Source organism: Symphalangus syndactylus, chromosome 3, assembly GCF_028878055.3.
Source record: "Symphalangus syndactylus isolate Jambi chromosome 3, NHGRI_mSymSyn1-v2.1_pri, whole genome shotgun sequence".
Classification (NCBI taxonomy): domain Eukaryota; kingdom Metazoa; phylum Chordata; class Mammalia; order Primates; family Hylobatidae; genus Symphalangus; species Symphalangus syndactylus.
Window position 1 is genome coordinate 125,171,569 of NC_072425.2, and position 17,562 is coordinate 125,189,130.

The 17,562-nt window shown below is 35.8% G+C and overlaps 2 protein-coding genes across 12 annotated transcripts in view; one reads left to right on the forward strand and one right to left on the reverse strand.

Moving 5' to 3' along the window:
• The window catches only part of ATM (ATM serine/threonine kinase), a 140,310-nt gene that overhangs the window by 83,979 nt on the left and 38,769 nt on the right, over positions 1-17,562 (forward strand). For 6 of the 7 annotated variants that reach the window (XM_055273004.2, XM_063636463.1, XM_063636465.1 and 3 more), the window contains 9 exons: positions 973-1,128; positions 3,167-3,275; positions 6,599-6,687; positions 6,787-6,889; positions 8,134-8,282; positions 10,613-10,717; positions 11,981-12,100; positions 16,014-16,248; positions 16,755-16,922. In XM_055273004.2, coding sequence (XP_055128979.1) covers positions 973-1,128; positions 3,167-3,275; positions 6,599-6,687; positions 6,787-6,889; positions 8,134-8,282; positions 10,613-10,717; positions 11,981-12,100; positions 16,014-16,248; positions 16,755-16,922 — 1,234 coding nt within the window. The remainder of the gene's footprint in view (positions 1-972; positions 1,129-3,166; positions 3,276-6,598; positions 6,688-6,786; positions 6,890-8,133; positions 8,283-10,612; positions 10,718-11,980; positions 12,101-16,013; positions 16,249-16,754; positions 16,923-17,562) is intronic. The other variant, XM_063636467.1, reaches the window with a different exon arrangement.
• Positions 1-17,562, reverse strand: part of C3H11orf65 (chromosome 3 C11orf65 homolog) — a 213,110-nt gene that overhangs the window by 50,505 nt on the left and 145,043 nt on the right. For 3 of the 5 annotated variants that reach the window (XM_063636508.1, XM_055273025.2, XM_063636507.1), the window contains one exon: positions 5,882-6,651. The exons of 1 other annotated variant lie outside the window; for it this stretch is intronic. In XM_063636508.1, coding sequence (XP_063492578.1) covers positions 6,608-6,651 — 44 coding nt within the window. In that variant the 3' untranslated portion in view covers positions 5,882-6,607. Of the gene's footprint in view, positions 1-3,744; positions 3,807-5,881; positions 6,652-17,562 lie in introns of those variants that run through there. One more of the 5 variants, XM_063636501.1, reaches the window with a different exon arrangement.

The window sequence follows — 17,562 nt, forward strand, 5'->3', positions numbered from 1 at the left end:
GAACAATAATAAAACAACAACAACAAAAAAATTGCTTGGTGTCTTTGAACCTCAGTCTTATCATCTTTCAAAATCAGAATAATGTCTGCAGTGTCTTCCTTTCCATGGGGAAATTATTTCACTTCTCTGAACTTAAAGTTCCTCAGAAAATTAACTTCAGTTGAGTGCTTGCTGTGTAGTAGGGTGTGCCTTATTCATCAGCTTTGCAGGCGTTATTTAATTGTTGCACCCATTCTCCAAGGTCCATGTTGTTCCAGCATTTACAAGTAAGGAAACCAGGAAACTGAGGTTTAAGAAGTTAAGTTGCTGAAGATCGCACAGCTGGTAGTAGGCAATATAGCTAGAGTTGAACCTTCCTGCATTGTACTTCAACACCAGTGCTCTTAAGCACTACCATGTTCCATCTCTACAATGCTAGTTTTGAAAAAGATACTATCTATGGTCCCTTTCAATCTTGACCTACCTATTAACACAGTGGAAGATTTTTATTAGTAACTCAACCTAGGCAATACATTAAGGAGAAAATAAGTCACAATAGGAAAGACACGTATTTGTGTCTTAGATGAAACAATATTTGTATTAAATTCACTATTTTAAAGTGTGTGTTGGGGGGTGCTTGTGTGCATTTGTATTAGCTATTCTGTGTATCCTATTCTTAGCCTGTGGTACATGGATTTCTTGGTAGAGAGCAGATATGAACCCCAATTTTGTATCAGGTGATAGTCTACAGGTTTTATCAGAGTCTCTGATAGGTTTGAGGGAAAAAAAGAAAAACCAAAAAGATTAATTAAATAGGACTCTTCAGCCATGTTATCTTATAATGTTTATAGGTATATATTGGGGAAATGTGGTTTTTGGGAATTTGTAATTTTCTGTTAAGCAGTTACTACCATTGTATTCTATATCAACATGCTTTTCTTTTGATATTGAAGTTTAAAAAAGTCAGTGATATTATATCTCATTTTTCTTTAGACCTTCTTCAGGAACAATTTTTAATGATGCTTTCTGGCTGGATTTAAATTATCTAGAAGTTGCCAAGGTAGCTCAGTCTTGTGCTGCTCACTTTACAGCTTTACTCTATGCAGAAATCTATGCAGATAAGAAAAGCATGGATGATCAAGAGAAAAGGTAATGGAATTTAGAATTTTTGGTTTTTAAAATTAATGTTGGCATTGTCTCAATAAGGGTCTATAGTAAAGGTTTATTTTGCCTCCTGTTCCCCATTTAAAAGACATTTTAGATAGAAATTTTGTTTAAAAGTGAAATTATAATAAATTTTTAAAAAGGAATATGTAATTCCTGCTCTGAAATAATAGGAATGTTTATTAGGTATTATAAAAATTTAACAGATAGCAAATTCCTATAGGACAGAGTCCATACTTAATTTTCTGTATATTCCCCATAACAGCCCTAGCATTGAGAACTTAATTTAAGAGTGATAAATATTTTTCAAATGATTAAATTATTTCCTAACTTCAATCAGATTAGATTTACCACTAATTCCTAAACTATTCAAGATTCATTTTGGATATAAAATATCAAAATTATAATCCAAAATGGCCATAATGTGACTGATTTCTTTCTGTGACTAATTAAGTTTCATTTCTTTATCTACCTATATTTCTAGTGAATTTAATTCGCTTTCCTCTGACTGAGTTAGAACTGTCATAAGAATCTAATAAATATACTCCTAGATCATGGTGAAGAACAAAAAATAATCAAGAAAGTAAGAGTAAAAAAATAAAGTAAAACACTGTATTATTCCAACTGCCCTTTTCAAATCTTTGTTTGTTTGAAATGGCCTGGGTCTCATTATTTCGCCCAGGCTGTGGTGCAGTGGCGGGATCATAGCTCACTGTAGCCTTGATCTTCCAGGCTCAAGTGATCCTCCTGCCTCAGCCTCCAAGTAGCTGGGACTATAGGCACACACCACTGCATCCAACTCATTTTTTTTTTAATTTTTATTTTTAGTAAAGATCAAGCAGTCTTCCTACCTCAGCCTTTCAAAGTGCTGGGATTACAAGCATGAGCTGCTGCACCTGGTCCCAAATTGTTTTTTAAAGCGATTATACCCATTTGTGTACAGAAATGTAGTTGATAAGGAAGTGGAACAGTAGGAAGCCTTATATTTGGAGAAGGGAGCCAAAGTATAACTATTTCTAGTGTGAGTTAAAAAAGTAAAGAAGGTTGGGCACAGTGGCTCACACATGTAATCCCAGCACTTTGGGAGGCCAGAGTGAGAGGATTGCTTGTGACCAGGAGATTGAGACCAGCCTGGGCAACATAGTGAGACCTCAGCTGTACTAAAAATAAAAATAAATTAGCTGGGCAGAGTGGCTTGCACATGTAGTCCCAGCAACTCAGGAGGCTGAGAGAGGAGGATCGCTTGAGCCCAGGAGGGAGAGGCTGCAGTGAGCCATGATAGTGCCACTGCACTCCAGCCTAGGCGACAGAGGGAGATCCCATCTCAAAAAAAAAAAAAAAAAAAAAAAAACAAAGAAGAAACTGGAATAAGTATATAGGTAAATATTAGAGGCAGTATCACTTATGATAGTATTTATTTTATGTATTAGATTATTACTGTTATAGACACCACAGCATCATGGTTTTAGAATTGAAGTTACTTACAGAACTGAATGTTATATGTATAAAATGCATAAAGTTAAGGCCTTGAAGTAGACAAATCTGAGTTCTAATCCTGACTGTCACTTTCTAGTTTTATAATCTTGGTTTAAGTGGATCCTACTGATCTACTTCCTTTTCAATAGTTAATATCAGTTGTCTTAATTTATATCTATTAGGTATTAAATTCTTATTGTGGTCTTTATTTGTGTGTCTGTAATTACTGATTGGGTTGAATTTCAGGTGAAACCACTGACAGAATACATAGTACCTGAATTGGAGGGCATCTGCTCTATTTTTAAACAATCCTATCTCTTTATAAATAATCATATTTTTGCATATAGGCTTCCCATATGTAGAAGATTATTCTTAAAATATAATTTTCATTCACAAATTCCTTTTCCGTCCTAGGTATAAATGGTATTATGTTTTAAAGTATAAGTGATTTATTCTGTTTTGTTTGCAACCTTCATTAGTTTTTTTCTGTCAAAGTCTATAGTATATGTATTCAGGAGCTTTCCAAATAGTATGTTCTCCTTAAAAGAGGTGTTCTTGTGACAAACAGAAGTCTTGCATTTGAAGAAGGAAGCCAAAGTACAACTATTTCTAGCTTGAGTGAAAAAAGTAAAGAAGAAACTGGAATAAGTTTACAGGTAAATATTAGAGGCTCTATTATTTATGACAGTATCTCATACTTTGGGTTATTTTGTTATAGACACTGTACAGATGCCATGTGATTTTTAAACTGAATTTGCTTATTGGACTAAGCATCATGTATATAAAATTATGGTCTGAAGCTTAAGCCTTAGAGCAGACAGACTTGAGTTCTAATACTGACTCTGCCACTAGTTGAGTTCCTTATCTGAAAGGTGAAAGTAAAACCACCTGTCTCAGAGTTTATACCATGCATTTTCTGCCATAGCACCCTGTTCATTTCCTTTATAGCACTTAGGGTTTATAATTATATATTTATTTGTTTGCTTGTTTATTGTATGTCACAGAAGAAGCAGATTGCCTCTTCTATAAATTTCTTGATATCCATTCTTAAATTGGCTCATGTTACTGTCTGGGATGCTTACCAAATTTCTTTGGTCAACTCATTCTAACACAATGACAATTTCAGCTTCTCCATTCTGCTTAAACCTCTCATCTTCTCTTCTACGCCGTTGCTTTCAGCCTGCCTCCTACTTGGAGAAAATAGAAGGCATAGAGAGGAAATCTCGCCACATCCCACTCTCAAACATTGAAATCTCCTGGCATCTCCTCCTTTAATAATCTTCCCTCATGTTACAGAAACAGTTTATCCTTCTCTTTGAGACTAATTCTTCCTGTGCTTTGTTTTTTTATCTGCTCTTTCTCAGGTACTTTATTTTTTAATATGCTGTTCTCCCTCTAAACTATGTTCTGAACATCTTAAAACCTCTCCTGTTTAAAAATTCCCTTTCTCACAAACACAAAATAATTTCCCTCTTCCCTATGTTCTCTTTTAGGTATCACCCTCTCTCTTCCTTCCTCTCACAGACGAACTTTGTGAAAGAGTTGTCTATATTTGCTGTCTGCATTTCCCCCCCTTCCATTTATTCTAGTAAAATGCACTTGCTAATGTCTCTCATAAACTTCATGTTGCTAAGTCTGGTGGTCACCTTTCATTCTTCCTTTTCCTTAATATTTTATTAATACTTCACATCATCAACCATGCCTTGCTTAACTATGTTCTGTTTACCTTTTTGATCCACCTTCCTGATTTTTCTCCTTTCACTTTTGCCTTCTTCATAGGCTCCTCCTCTCTACTGAGTTTTTAGAATATCGTGTGTGTACTAAGCACTGTGCTAAGCATGGGTACTGAACTTTTCTACTCTGAGGACTTGATTTCACGTTATGAATAGAAACATTTGAGTTGGAACTATAGAATTATGCCAATATAAATGAATTTATGTGTAGAAAATATTTCACAGAGCAAGCACCATATAGGCAGTTCAATTACTTGATCAATTTTCTATGCAGTATAGTTCCTAATTTTTTCTATTTTATTTTTTTATGTTTTCATTTTTATTTAACTGAGATTGTTTTAAACAGAACATATCTTTTCTGTGTAAATTTTACAACAAAGATTTCAGTAAGCAAACTACTTTATCCATATCAAATTTTACCAATTCCAATATAGTTTTGTGCTATTTTTCAAAGAAAAATCCATGACCTTTATTCTTACCAAATTGAGTTTTCAAGAGTCAGACTTTGTAGGACTGTATTTTCTAATGTACAATTTTTTTGTTTTTTGGTTTTTTTTTTTCAGACAGGGTCTGGCTCTGTTGCCCAGGCTGGAGTGCAGTGGTGCAGTCATAACACACTGCAAGCTCTGCCTCCCAGGCTCAAGCCATCCTCCCACCTCAGCCTCACAAGTAGCTGGGACTACAGGCATGCCCCACCATCTCCAGCTAACTTTTGTAGAGGCGGGTTTAGCCATGTTGCCCAGGCTGATCTTGAATTCCTGAGCTCAAGCAGTCTGCCTGCCTTGGCTACCCAAAGTACTGGGATTAAAGGTGTCAGCCACTGCGCCCAGCCCATGTACAGTTTTAGGTGTTGACAAGATTGTTTGGTTTTGTTTGTGTGATTATTTTTGCATGTGATATAAGCCTGGTAGGTCGGTACTTATTTCTTATCTAATTCATGAAATTGTAGGCAATTCTTCTCAGGTAGACTACAGTCCTCCTGTTGTCTAGGACCAGTCTGCTGTGTTGCTGATCCAAATCATTAGTATATACAGTTGACCCTTGAACAATGTAGGGGTTAGAGGTGCTAACCCCCTGTGCTATTAAAAATCAGGGTAAAACTAAATTAGTAGTCAAAAGTTAACTACTAATAGTCTACTGTTGACCAGAAGCCCTACCGATGATACAAACAACACATATTTTGTATATGTATTATATACTGTATTCCTAAATAAAGTAGCTTGAGAAAAGAAAATGTTACTGAGAAAATGATAAGGAAGAGAAAATGCATTTACAGAACTGTACTGTGTTTATCAGTACCATAAGTTTATATCATCTGTTTACAAAGAATCATCTGTCTGAAATTGTAGGCAACCACCGCTGGTTGATATGTACTTTAGGCCTCAATCTACAGTACATATCAAACAATTCACCTTTTTCTTGTAATGGCATGACTTTTCTCTGCATCTTGGGAGCACTTCCAGCCACCTGTGGTGTTAATCAAGGCTTATAGTATTGCAGTAAACACAGTGAAAAAATACATGAGAACCTGGAGGCATTACTTTTTATTGTTAGATACAATTTACTAGAGAAATGGACTGCTCATGCAGAAATTATTAGTGTCACATGGCATTTTAAGCGGATACTCACAACACAATAATGCTTACCGCAGTAGCAATGAGGTAGCTGCAGAATTATTACAATAGTACAATATGTACGATAGTTAATCTTATGCAATTATGATTTAATACTGCATTCTTTACATTTGTTTATATTTGTCTTAACCACAAATAATGCTGTGTACAGTGTGTGTGTGTGTGTGTAAGTTTTGATAAATTTTAACTTTTTGTAATAGATTTGTGTATATTTTATGGTAGTAAATGATAAAATGTATCATATCAAATGTATACAAATGACAGAATGTATAGACTAGTATGTACATTTATTTTATGCATTCATGACATAACTTTAAAAAAATTTTTCAATAGTTCTAAACTGTGTGGTTTGTGAGTTTTTTCAAATTGTGGCAGACCTCCAAAAAGTTTTCAATATATTTATTGAAAAAAAATCCACATATAAGTTGTCCTGCACAGTTTAAACACGTGTTGTTTAAGGATCAACTGTATTTCAGAATCATTACATTTTATTTCTATAACATAACATTTAGAGTTGGGAGTTACATATTGGTAACAATACAATTTAAAATTTGCTAAATTTATAGACTGATTTTTTTTTCCTTCTTCAATTTTTGTTGTTTCCGTTTTCAGGATCTTCTCTTAGAAATCTACAGAAGTATAGGAGAGCCAGATAGTTTGTATGGCTGTGGTGGAGGGAAGATGTTACAACCCGTTACTAGGTAAATTGCATTTTTCTAAACAATGGTATAGTAATTCTGTTTATGAAGGAGTTATGTGTGTGTAAAACCCAAAGCTATTTTTACAATCTTTTCTTATAGACTACGAACATATGAACACGAAGCAATGTGGGGCAAAGCCCTAGTAACATATGACCTCGAAACAGCAATCCCCTCATCAACCCGCCAGGCAGGAATCATTCAGGTACATTTTTTCCCAGATTTGGTAAAGCCATCACTAGTGTAATGCTGAGGTTATTTCAGTATGTTGGTGGATATTTACACAGCCAGATAAGCTCTAGAGATAAGACTAGAAGTTATCTGTTTTTCAGAGGATTAGGCTAAACATTCAGGGATATTCCTGAAGCAGAGGGATGCAAAAAAAAAAGAGAAAAAATTCAGGGAGACACAGGAAAGTCATTGACCTAAAAGATAGTGTAGATTTCTTGATCATAGTGTTGTTGTATAACAATAGAAGACATTGCTTGAGCATATACAATGTGCCAGGTAGTGTACTTACTGCTTCACATGGAAAATCTCATGTAAACTATTTCTCATAGTTTGCAATAGAGTTGGTCCCAGAACCTGTTGTTTCTGTTACTGGCTAATACTCCTTAGCCATTCTTCCATGAAATATTAGAGCCCTTTGAGCTCTATTTTTGTGTTTTTTGGGAAACATTAAACGATATTTTGGGATTAAAAAAATTTTTTTTGGCCGGGCGTGGTGGCTTGCGCCTGTAATCCCAGCACTTTGGGAGGCCGAGGTGGGCAGATCACGAGGTCAGGAGATCGAGACCATCCTGGCTAACATGGTGAAACCCCGCCTCTACTAAAAATACAAAAAAAAAGAAAAAATTAGCCGGGTGTGGTGGCGGGCGCCTGTAGTCCCAGCTACTTGGGAGGCTGAGGCAAGAGAATGGCGTGAACCCGGGAGGCAGAGCTTGCAGTGAGCCGAGATCGCGCCACTGCACTCCAGCCTGGGCAATAGAGCGAGACTCTGTCTCACAAATAAATAAATAAATAAATTTTAGAGATAAGGTGTCACCCTGTTACTGAGGCTGGAGTGCATTAGCGTGATCGTAGTTCGCTGCAGCCTTGACCTCCCTGGCTCGAGGGCACCTCTCGCTTCAGCCACCCAAGTAGCTGGGGCTACAGGTACACACTACCATACCCAGCTATTTAAAAAAAAAAAATTGTAGAGACAGGTCTTGGTTTGTTGTCCAGGCTGGTCTCAAACTCCTGGGCTCAAGTGATCCTCCTGCCTCAGCCTCCCAAAGTGCTGAGATTACAGGCATGAGCCACCACACCCAGCTGATATTTTGGGATTTTAAATGATATTGTGAACTAAAATTTGTCTAAGTTAATTTGTATCTTTGCTGTTTTTTTCTCTGGTTTTCTGTTGATATCTTTGATTACTTAACTTAAAAAAAAAACAAAACTCCTGTTTAGGCCTTGCAGAATTTGGGACTCTGCCATATTCTTTCCGTCTATTTAAAAGGATTAGATTATGAAAATAAAGACTGGTGTCCTGAACTAGAGGAACTTCATTACCAAGCAGCATGGAGGAATATGCAGTGGGACCATTGCACTTCTGTCAGGTAAGAAGAAATTTGACTTGATTTTTTTTTTTTTTTTTTGCCTCTCTTCTTGTTGTAAACAACATCTCTTCTATGAATATAACAGGAGTTGTTTTATATATATATATATTAGATGTTGCAAGCTATAGATAGCCCTAAATCCTTTAGTAAGATAGCAATAAGCAGTTAATGCACCTAGGCTTGAATTTTACTTTCTTATTCCATTAGGACAACTTCACCCCACCCCTAAATATTTCTAAAAACAGAAATATGAAAAGGGTTTTCTTATGAGTATCATCTCACGTAGTTTGTTGGACTGAGGCATGCCAAAAAAAGTATAGGCATTCCTCTTTCTACTTCCTGCTACAAACATTTTAGTCAGTAAGATAGCACTTATGTTGGCTGGAGGATCCACAAAGGACTGCTTATCTTTATTTATGAAATATTTTCTTTTATTAAAAAATAATACGGCCAGGCATGGTGGCTCATGCCTATAATCCTAGCACTTTGGGAGGCCAAGGTGGGTGGATTGCCTGAGCTCACGAGTTTGAGACCAGCCTGGGCAACATGGTGAAACCCTGTCTCTACTAAAATACAAAAAATTAGCCAGGCATGGCAGCATGCGCCTGTAGTCCCAGCTACTTGAGAGCCTGAGGCAGGAGAATTGCTAGAACACTGGAGGCAGAGGTTGCAGTGAGCTGAGATAGCGCCACTGCACTCCAGCCTGGATGACAGAGTGAGACTCTGTCTCTAAAAAAATAAATAAATAAAATAAAAATAATAATAATACCTACTCAGGGCTGGGCACAGTGTGGTGGCTCACACCTGTAATCCCAGCATTTTGAGAGCTGAGGCAGACAGATCACTTGAGCTCAGGAGTTTGAGACCAGCCGGGCCAACATGGTGAAACTCCATCTCTACAAAAAATGCAAAAATTAGCTGGGTGTGGTGGTGCACACCTGTAATCCAAGCTACTCGGGAGGCTGAGGCAGGAGAATGCTTGAACTTGGGAAGCAGAGGTTGCAGTGAGCCAAGATCGCACCATTGCATTCCAGCCTGGGCGACAGGGTAACACTCTGTCTCAAAAAAAAAAAAAAACAACACTCAGTTACCCAGGAAGATAACATTTATAATCTGTATATAAGGTCACCATGTTTTCTGAATGAAAAGCCAAGCACCTAATCTAATAAAGGATTTCATATTTATGTAAAGTTTTTTGATAATATAAACTCTAAAAAAAAATTATGTTTAAGTATGTTTTGTTGCCTTTGTAGAAAAAAAATATTGGCCGAGTGTGGCGGCTCATGCCTGTAATCCTAGCACTTTGGGAGGCTGAGGAGGGCGGATCACTTGAGGTCAGGAATTCAAGACAAGCTTGGGCAACATGGTGAAACCCCATCTCTACAAAAAAGTACAAAAGTTAGCTGGGCAAGGTAGCATGCATCTGTAGTCCCAGCTGCTTGGGAGGCTGAGGTGAGGGGATCCCTTGAGCCCAGGAGGTGGAGGTTGCAGTGAGCCGAGATCATGCCACTGCACTCCATCCTAGGCAACAGAGTGAGACTCTGTCTCAAAAAATAATAATTATTGGAATGCCTTTCAAATATTTCAAACTGTAAGACTGCTATAAAATTAGAGATATACCCTCATATTTTAAAAACCTTTTCCTGTGTGAGTTGATTCTTGCTTGCCTCTGTAAATCAATATATACTATTCTTCCTCTTCCTCTTGTATTTCAGCTACACAGGCCTCTCTGTGTTTTCTTATCAGGCCAAGCTGTTTCTATCCAAGGGCCTTAGATGTATCTTCTCCTTTTCCCCCAGTTACCATGCAGTTGGCTTCTTTTCATTCGGACCCTAGTTAAATAATATTGTATCTTCAGAGAGGCCTTTCTTGATTACCCATTCTATAATAGCCATCTAGCCATTTTGTTTTGTTACCCTGTTTTAATTCTCTGCATGTCCCTTGTTACTTTCCAATACTTATTTATTGTCTGTTCCTCCAAACCAGCACATAAATTCCATGAGAGTAGAGATCTGATCTGACTTGTCCAGTTGTAAATCCCCCTTGTGCCTAGTGCCTGGCACATAATAGGTATTTATTGAATAAATAAATGAAAGTGGAGCATATTTAGAACCAGGCAAAGTATCTGAGTAATTTCCTTTTTTTCTGCTTAAAGAATTTAAATGACTCATAAAAATTTGTATTTCTTAACCAAAAATTCTAGAAATGCATTTTTTAGAATGGAGAAATGTTAATTTAAAAGTTTTGTCCTTTGGTGAAGCTATTTATATATATATATCTTAGGGTTCTGTTTTTAAATATATTTTTTTCTTTGACTTATTATCTCACAGCAAAGAAACAGAAGGAACCAGTTACCATGAATCATTGTACAATGCTCTACAATCTCTAAGAGACAGAGAATTCTCTACATTTTATGAAAGTCTCAAATATGCCAGGTATTATAAAAGGACAAAGTTACCGTGTTTTAACATTTAATGTCATGGCTTCTTTTCTGAAAACTTGAGAAACAATTTTAATGTAAGAATTTGCATTGATGAAGAGATAAAGACTTGGTGGCTGTGATCAAATGTTTCCTTGTAATTCTCTGCCCTCCTTCAAAACAAATTGTTTCTGGGATTCCAGGTTCATTCTTTACCCTGACCCTTCAAGAAAGTTTTGGTGATTCCCTCTTTGTTCTCTTCCTTTACAAGTATCCTGAGAATTATATCTTGTCTCTTTTAGTAATTGTATGGCATTTAGTGCTCTAATTTATAAAATTGTAACTCATGGTTAATACTTACAAACTTGTTTTGAGGCACAAATGTGATGAGGCATGAGGAAATAATTATAATGGGGTAAACAAATGTAGCATTTTTAAAGCAGTAGTGACGTAATAAATCCTATGTTTATCACAGAAATAAAATTTACTATCATTTAAGTGCCTATGATATGCTAGCCACTGTTAGACTCTTTTCATATGTATTCTCTAATCATGACAATAACTATGGATGTGAAAAAAGGCTTAGAGAAGTCCAGTAACATGCCCAAAGTTACACAGCTATAAGTGACAGAACTGCAATTTAGATCTAGGTCTGTGTGATTCCAAGGTTTACAGTTGATCCATGAACCACTTGGAGGTTAGGAGTGTTGAGCCCCTCCTCCTCACACATTTGAAAATGTATTACTTTGACTCCTCAAAAGCTTAACTACTAATAGCTTACTGTTAACCAGAAGCCTTACCAATAACATAAGCAGTAGATTAACACATATTTTGTATAAGTATTATAATACCATATTCTTACAATAAAGTAAGCTAGAGAAAAGAAAATGTTATTGAAAATTATAAGGAAGAGAACATATATTTACTATTAATTAAGTGAAGTGGGTCATCATAAAGGTCTTCATCCTTGCCACCTTCATGTTGAGTAGGATAAGGAAGAAGGGTTGGTCTTGCTATCTCAGGGGTGGCAAGATGGGAGAAACTCTGAGTATAAGTGGACCATGCATTTAAATTTGTGTTGTTCAAGGGTCAGTTGTATTTTGTTTCCACTGCTATTTTGTATTCACTGTTGCTTGTTAGTATTATTAGATCAGAAGCAAAGCCTATGATAAGAACTCTTTAACAACAAATTTAATCATTTATTTCCCTGAAAACCTTTTCTTTATTTTCAGAGTGTCTTTTCTTTATTTTCAGAGTGTCTTTTCTTTTTTGCTACTAGAGTAAAAGAAGTGGAAGAGTTGTGTAAGCGCAGCCTTGAGTCTGTATATTCGCTCTACCCCACACTTAGCAGGTTGCAGGCCATTGGAGAGCTGGAAAGCATTGGGGAGCTTTTCTCAAGGTATGTAATTCATATGACTTTGTTATCCTAAAGTGCAGCTTTTCTGTTACCAATAGTGACTTTAAAGAATAAAAACTATAGGCCGGGCACGGTGGCTCATGCCTGTAATCCTAGCACTTTAGGAGGCTGAAGTGGGTGGATCACTTGAGGTCAGGAGTTCAAGACCAGCCTGGCCAACATAGTGAAACCCTATCTCTACTAAAAATACAAAAATTAGCCAGGTATGGTGGTGGGCGCCTGTAATCTCAGCTATTCAGGAGACTGAGGCAGGAAAATTGCTTGAACCCAGCACAACAGGCAGAGGTTGCGGTGAGCCAAGATTGCGCCATGGATTCCAGCCTGGGCAACAGAGCGAGACTCTGTCTCAAAAAAAAAAAAAAAAAAAAAAAAAACTATATAGAGACCAAATGTGTGTTTCTTTCCTTTTATCAAGATATAAGTTGATTAGCCCTAGTGAATTGTGCTTTTATTAAATATTTTCCAAAATAGTCATTGCAAAAATTTAAGTTTTAAAAATTCAAGTTTTAAAAATTCAGCTTAAATGTGCTTTTCTCTTTATAACTTTTTCCCTGGCCTACCCAGATAAAATTGTTTCCTCATGTTTTTGCACAGCATGTTAACACTCCATTCAGTTTTAGCACTACATTGTATTACTGTCATTTTATCTCTGCCTTGCTAAACTGGAAGCTCCCTTAAAAGTGGGAACCATTCTCTTGTTTATTGTTATATACCTAGCGGTTTTGTTTTGTTTTATTTTGTTTATTTTTTTATGTTTTTTTGAGACGAAGTCTCGCTCTGTTGCCCAGGCTGGAGTGTCATGGTATAATCTCAGCTCACTGCAGTCTCCATCTCCCAGGTTCAAGCGATTCTCCTGCCTCAGCCTCCCGAGTAGCTGGGATTATAGGTGCCCCCGACAATGCCTGGCTAATTTTTGTACTTTTAATAGAGACGGGGTTTCGCCTTGTTGGTCAGGCTGGCCTTGAACTTCTGACCTCAGGTGATCCACCCGCTTCAGCCTCCCAAAGTGCTGGGATTGCAGGTGTGAGCCACCATGCCCGGCCCCCAATGTTTTCTCTTCTAGTGACTGATATTATGTTTAGTAAACATTCAGTGGATAGTGGATGTCAGTTAATTTGTAAAAGGTGTTCAGAAGGAATTGCTTCTTACAATGGTGAGAAGGAAATGATCCAGGGATTTTGGAAGATGAAATAGTATAGTTACTCAGGATGCTGTAGATCTAAATTCTTTCCTTTTATCAAGATATAAGTTGATTAGCCCTAGTGAACTGTGCTTTTATTAAACATTTTCCAAAATAGTCACTGTAAAAGTTCAAGTTTAAAAAATTCAGCTTAAATGTGCTTTTCTTTTTATAACTTTTTCCCTGGCCTACCCAGATAAAATTGTTTCCTCATGTTTTTGCACAGCATGTTACACTCCATTCGGTTTTAGCACTACATTGCATTACTGTCATTTTATCTCTGCCTTGCTACTAGAGTAAAAGAAGTGGAAGAGTTGTGTAAGGGCAGCCTTGAGTCTGTCAGGATGACAAAGTAAAGTGTTTTGGGTCCTCAGTTTCCTCATTTCTAAAGTCAGGGATTTGTATTTGATGGTCTCTAAAGCCCCTTTTAGCCCTGCTATTTTGAATTACTATTATTATTATACGAGGGAAGAAAGAGGATATAAGTGACTAAGGTCACTCTACCTTTATGCAAAAATAAAATTTGGAATATGTTTTGGAAGTAGAAAAGAGAAGGAAATTTTAGAGTCAGAAGAAAATAATAATAGTTTTTTCAAAATGACATAGCAGAAGACATACATATTAATGTGGCTTAGGAAGAAAATAAAGGAACAAAAGTCTTTTCTGCTTTCATTCATAAGTACATTCGCAGTACTTACTGCCAGAAATCAAGAAATTTTTCCTCTGAATAAAAGATTATCCTGCTAAAAAGAGTATAGAATTCTTTAAGAAACAGTGAATAGAATGGTAGTAACCAGAGGCAGGGAAGGGTGTTGTGGAGGGAGAGGATGAAGAGGGGCTGGTTAATGGGTAAAAAAACACAGGTAAATAGAAGGAATAAGATCTATTGATAGCACAATAGGGCAACTGTAGTTAACAGTAATTTACTGTGTATTTTTAAATAGCTACAAAAGAAGATTTGGAATGTTTCCAACACAAGGAAATGATAAATGTTTGAGATCATGGATATCCCAGTTACCCAAATTTGATCATTACACATTGTATGCTCATATCAAAATATCACACGTACCTGATAAATATGTACAACTATTCTGTATCCATAAAAATTAAAAATAAATTTTAAAAAGAAGAAACACCTAAAGAATAATCTGGCTGTTTCTTTGGTAGAGAAATAGGAAGAAGAGAAGCAGAGGGAAGGTTGGATGAACTGGTGAACAAATGCTTATGCTCTCAGATTACATTTCATTCATATATATCAACCAAAATATTAAATAATAACAAACTAAATGCAGAAGCAGAGATGAGAATTCATCTTGTTCTGTTAATCCAGACATTAAAGAGATTTGCAAAAATGCAAAACAGTGCCATGCTCACTAAGTTTTGTTTTGGGAAGTATACGGTTGAAATTCTTTATCTACAGGTTTCCATCTATAGATTCAACCAACTGCAGATCAAAAATATTTGAAAAAAAATTTTAAAGAATAGGGTATAACACTTATTTACATAGCATTTACATTATAGTAGGTATTATATGTAATTAGAGATTTATGTATAACCTATGCACATTCTCCTATTACACGTAATCTAGAGGTTATGTGTAATACTTTTTGGAAATCTTTAGTAAAAGCACAATCTAGAGGTTACGTGTAATAGGAAAATACCCTGCCATTTTAAATAAGGGACTTTGAACATCAGCATTATCAAGGTGTCTTGGAACCAATTTTCTGCAGATACAGAGAAACTGCTGTAGTTATTTTTCCTAAAAATTGTTATTTATGATATATAGTAGATTTATTATTTTTGAGTAAATTAATACATTTTAGATTTTTCTCAGTCTTTCCAATATGATATCATATCTAATATCAGTAGATATGGTCCAACAATCAGAAGTTCTTTGGGGTCTTCAATAATTTGTTTGATTGTAAAGGAGTTCCTCAAAAAGTTTGAGACCTGCTGTGGTAGGGTCATTTAGAGAGGAATTGAAGTTTTGGTTCCTAGCATTTTTGTTACTATTCCTTCCCTATCAAGCAACTAAAAGAGGTTTCATTTCTTAGTCATCACTTTGTCATCTTACTCTCCCTGCTTCCTCTTTCTTATTTCTTTCAATAAATGTCCCTGAAGGATTGGGTAGTATTTCATAGTTCAGTTATTTGGGAAGCATACTATTCATATAAACTAATTGTACAATATGCCTTTTCTGTTCCTTTAATAATGTTGGTAAATGAAACCTTTGCCAGATGCCAGCTTTTCCTTCACTGGATTGTGATTTTTTTGACAGCTATAATTATGCATTAAGTCATCCCCAGTAGGGGATCCCTCATTTCCTTGCTGACATGTCCTCATTACTACAGGCAGTATTGAAGCAGGACTAAAGATGCAGGCATTTTTTATGATAGGTCTGATGAATATGTTCTTGTTTCAGAAGAGTATTTAGAAGGGCTGTTTTTTGTAATGTCAGAGTATTAAAAAAAAATTTTTAATGTTTATCATCTGTGGCCTCTCTGCTAATAACCTCTTAAGAGCTCTGACCACATAGCATTTTGTAGTTTTCTAAGTTTTGATCCATATATAGGATTATTTACAAGTTCTAGTCTTGTCACTATGAAAGTTCCTTTGTATTATTATAATGTTATATCTTAAGTTCCAGAACTTACATAGTTTTTTTTTTTTTTTTTATTTCTCTTGCTTACATGAACTCTATGATGTGGCATTCAGATCAGTCACACATAGACAACTCTCTGAAGTATATATTAAGTGGCAGAAACACTCCCAGCTTCTCAAGGACAGTGATTTTAGTTTTCAGGAGCCTATCATGGCTCTACGCACAGTGATTTTGGAGATCCTGATGGAAAAGGAAATGGACAACTCACAAAGAGAATGTATTAAGGACATTCTCACCAAACACCTTGTAGAACTCTCTATACTGGCCAGAACTTTCAAGAACACTCAGGTAAATATAATTTAAAACTATGTCATCTTACCTCTTGGCCTTCCTTTTATTATTTAAAAAACAGAAAGCCTGAGGGAAAAAGAAATGTCAATAAGAGATAGAGATCTCTATTTTAATGTATAGTAAAAATAGTTGTTTAAGAGTTCCCATTTTGGAATTAGATCTGACTTTAAGCCTTGGGCAAGGTACTTAATCTTTTCTTAACCTCAATTTCCTGGTTATAAAATGAGAAGATACCTAACTTACTATATTGATAACAATTCAGTGATTTTATATACTGTGTGTATATACACACAGATACACATACATATATATAGAAAGAGACAGACAGACAGACAGATAGGCAGACATGGGGTGGGGAGATGTCATGCAGAGAGGTCCTTAAGATAGTCCCTGACAAGTAGTTAAGTCCTCAGTGAATGGTAGTTGCTGCTTTCATTATTATTATTCATGGTAGTAGTATCAGTAGTTAAAGTATTTATTCCCATATATCATTTTCATTTCAGCTCCCTGAAAGGGCAGTATTTCAAATTAAACAGTATAATTCAGTTAGCTGTGGAGTCTCTGAGTGGCAGCTGGAAGAAGCACAAGTATTCTGGGCAAAAAAGGAGCAGAGTCTTGCCCTGAGTATTCTCAAGCAAATGATCAAGAAGTTGGATGCCAGCTGTGCAGCGGTTTGTTTTTTCTATTGGCTGGATTAGTGTTTTACTGTTATTTAAAAAACACAAATGTACTTTAAAATATTTTTAATAACAATTTTTTTAGAGCCTTGAAATTACTAATTTATTAACAAGATATTGTAAAACTAGTCTTGAAAATTAATTTGTAAACGAAGTTTAGAAACTTTTTCCTATATATAACAATTCTATCAGTCCGTCATGTGGTAGATTTATTTAATATATCCCAGTATTAAGCCTTTAACTTCCTATAGAATTCAAGAAAGGTACGTGGGAAATGAATGAAATAGCTACTCTAAATTTGAAATGACAAGTGAAAAAAGGGAAGAGGAAATGAATGAGAGAACTAAATTAGAAAATAAAAGCAAGTTGGGACAATTAGGTTGTCAGTCCAAATATTTTGAAAATATCACATCTAATATTTTATCTAACATTACCTGTTAGTTTTTGCAAACTTATGTTACTACTTCAGCTATAAACACAGCATACACACTGGATAAAGTAGAGGCATTGGTGTCCCCAAGTTTTGTCTACAGCGGTGTCCCACAGACATGTACCTGCTTAGTGAATATCAGCTTACTGTGCTTTATTATTTATTTATTTATTTATTTATTTTTTGAGACCGAGTCTTACTCTG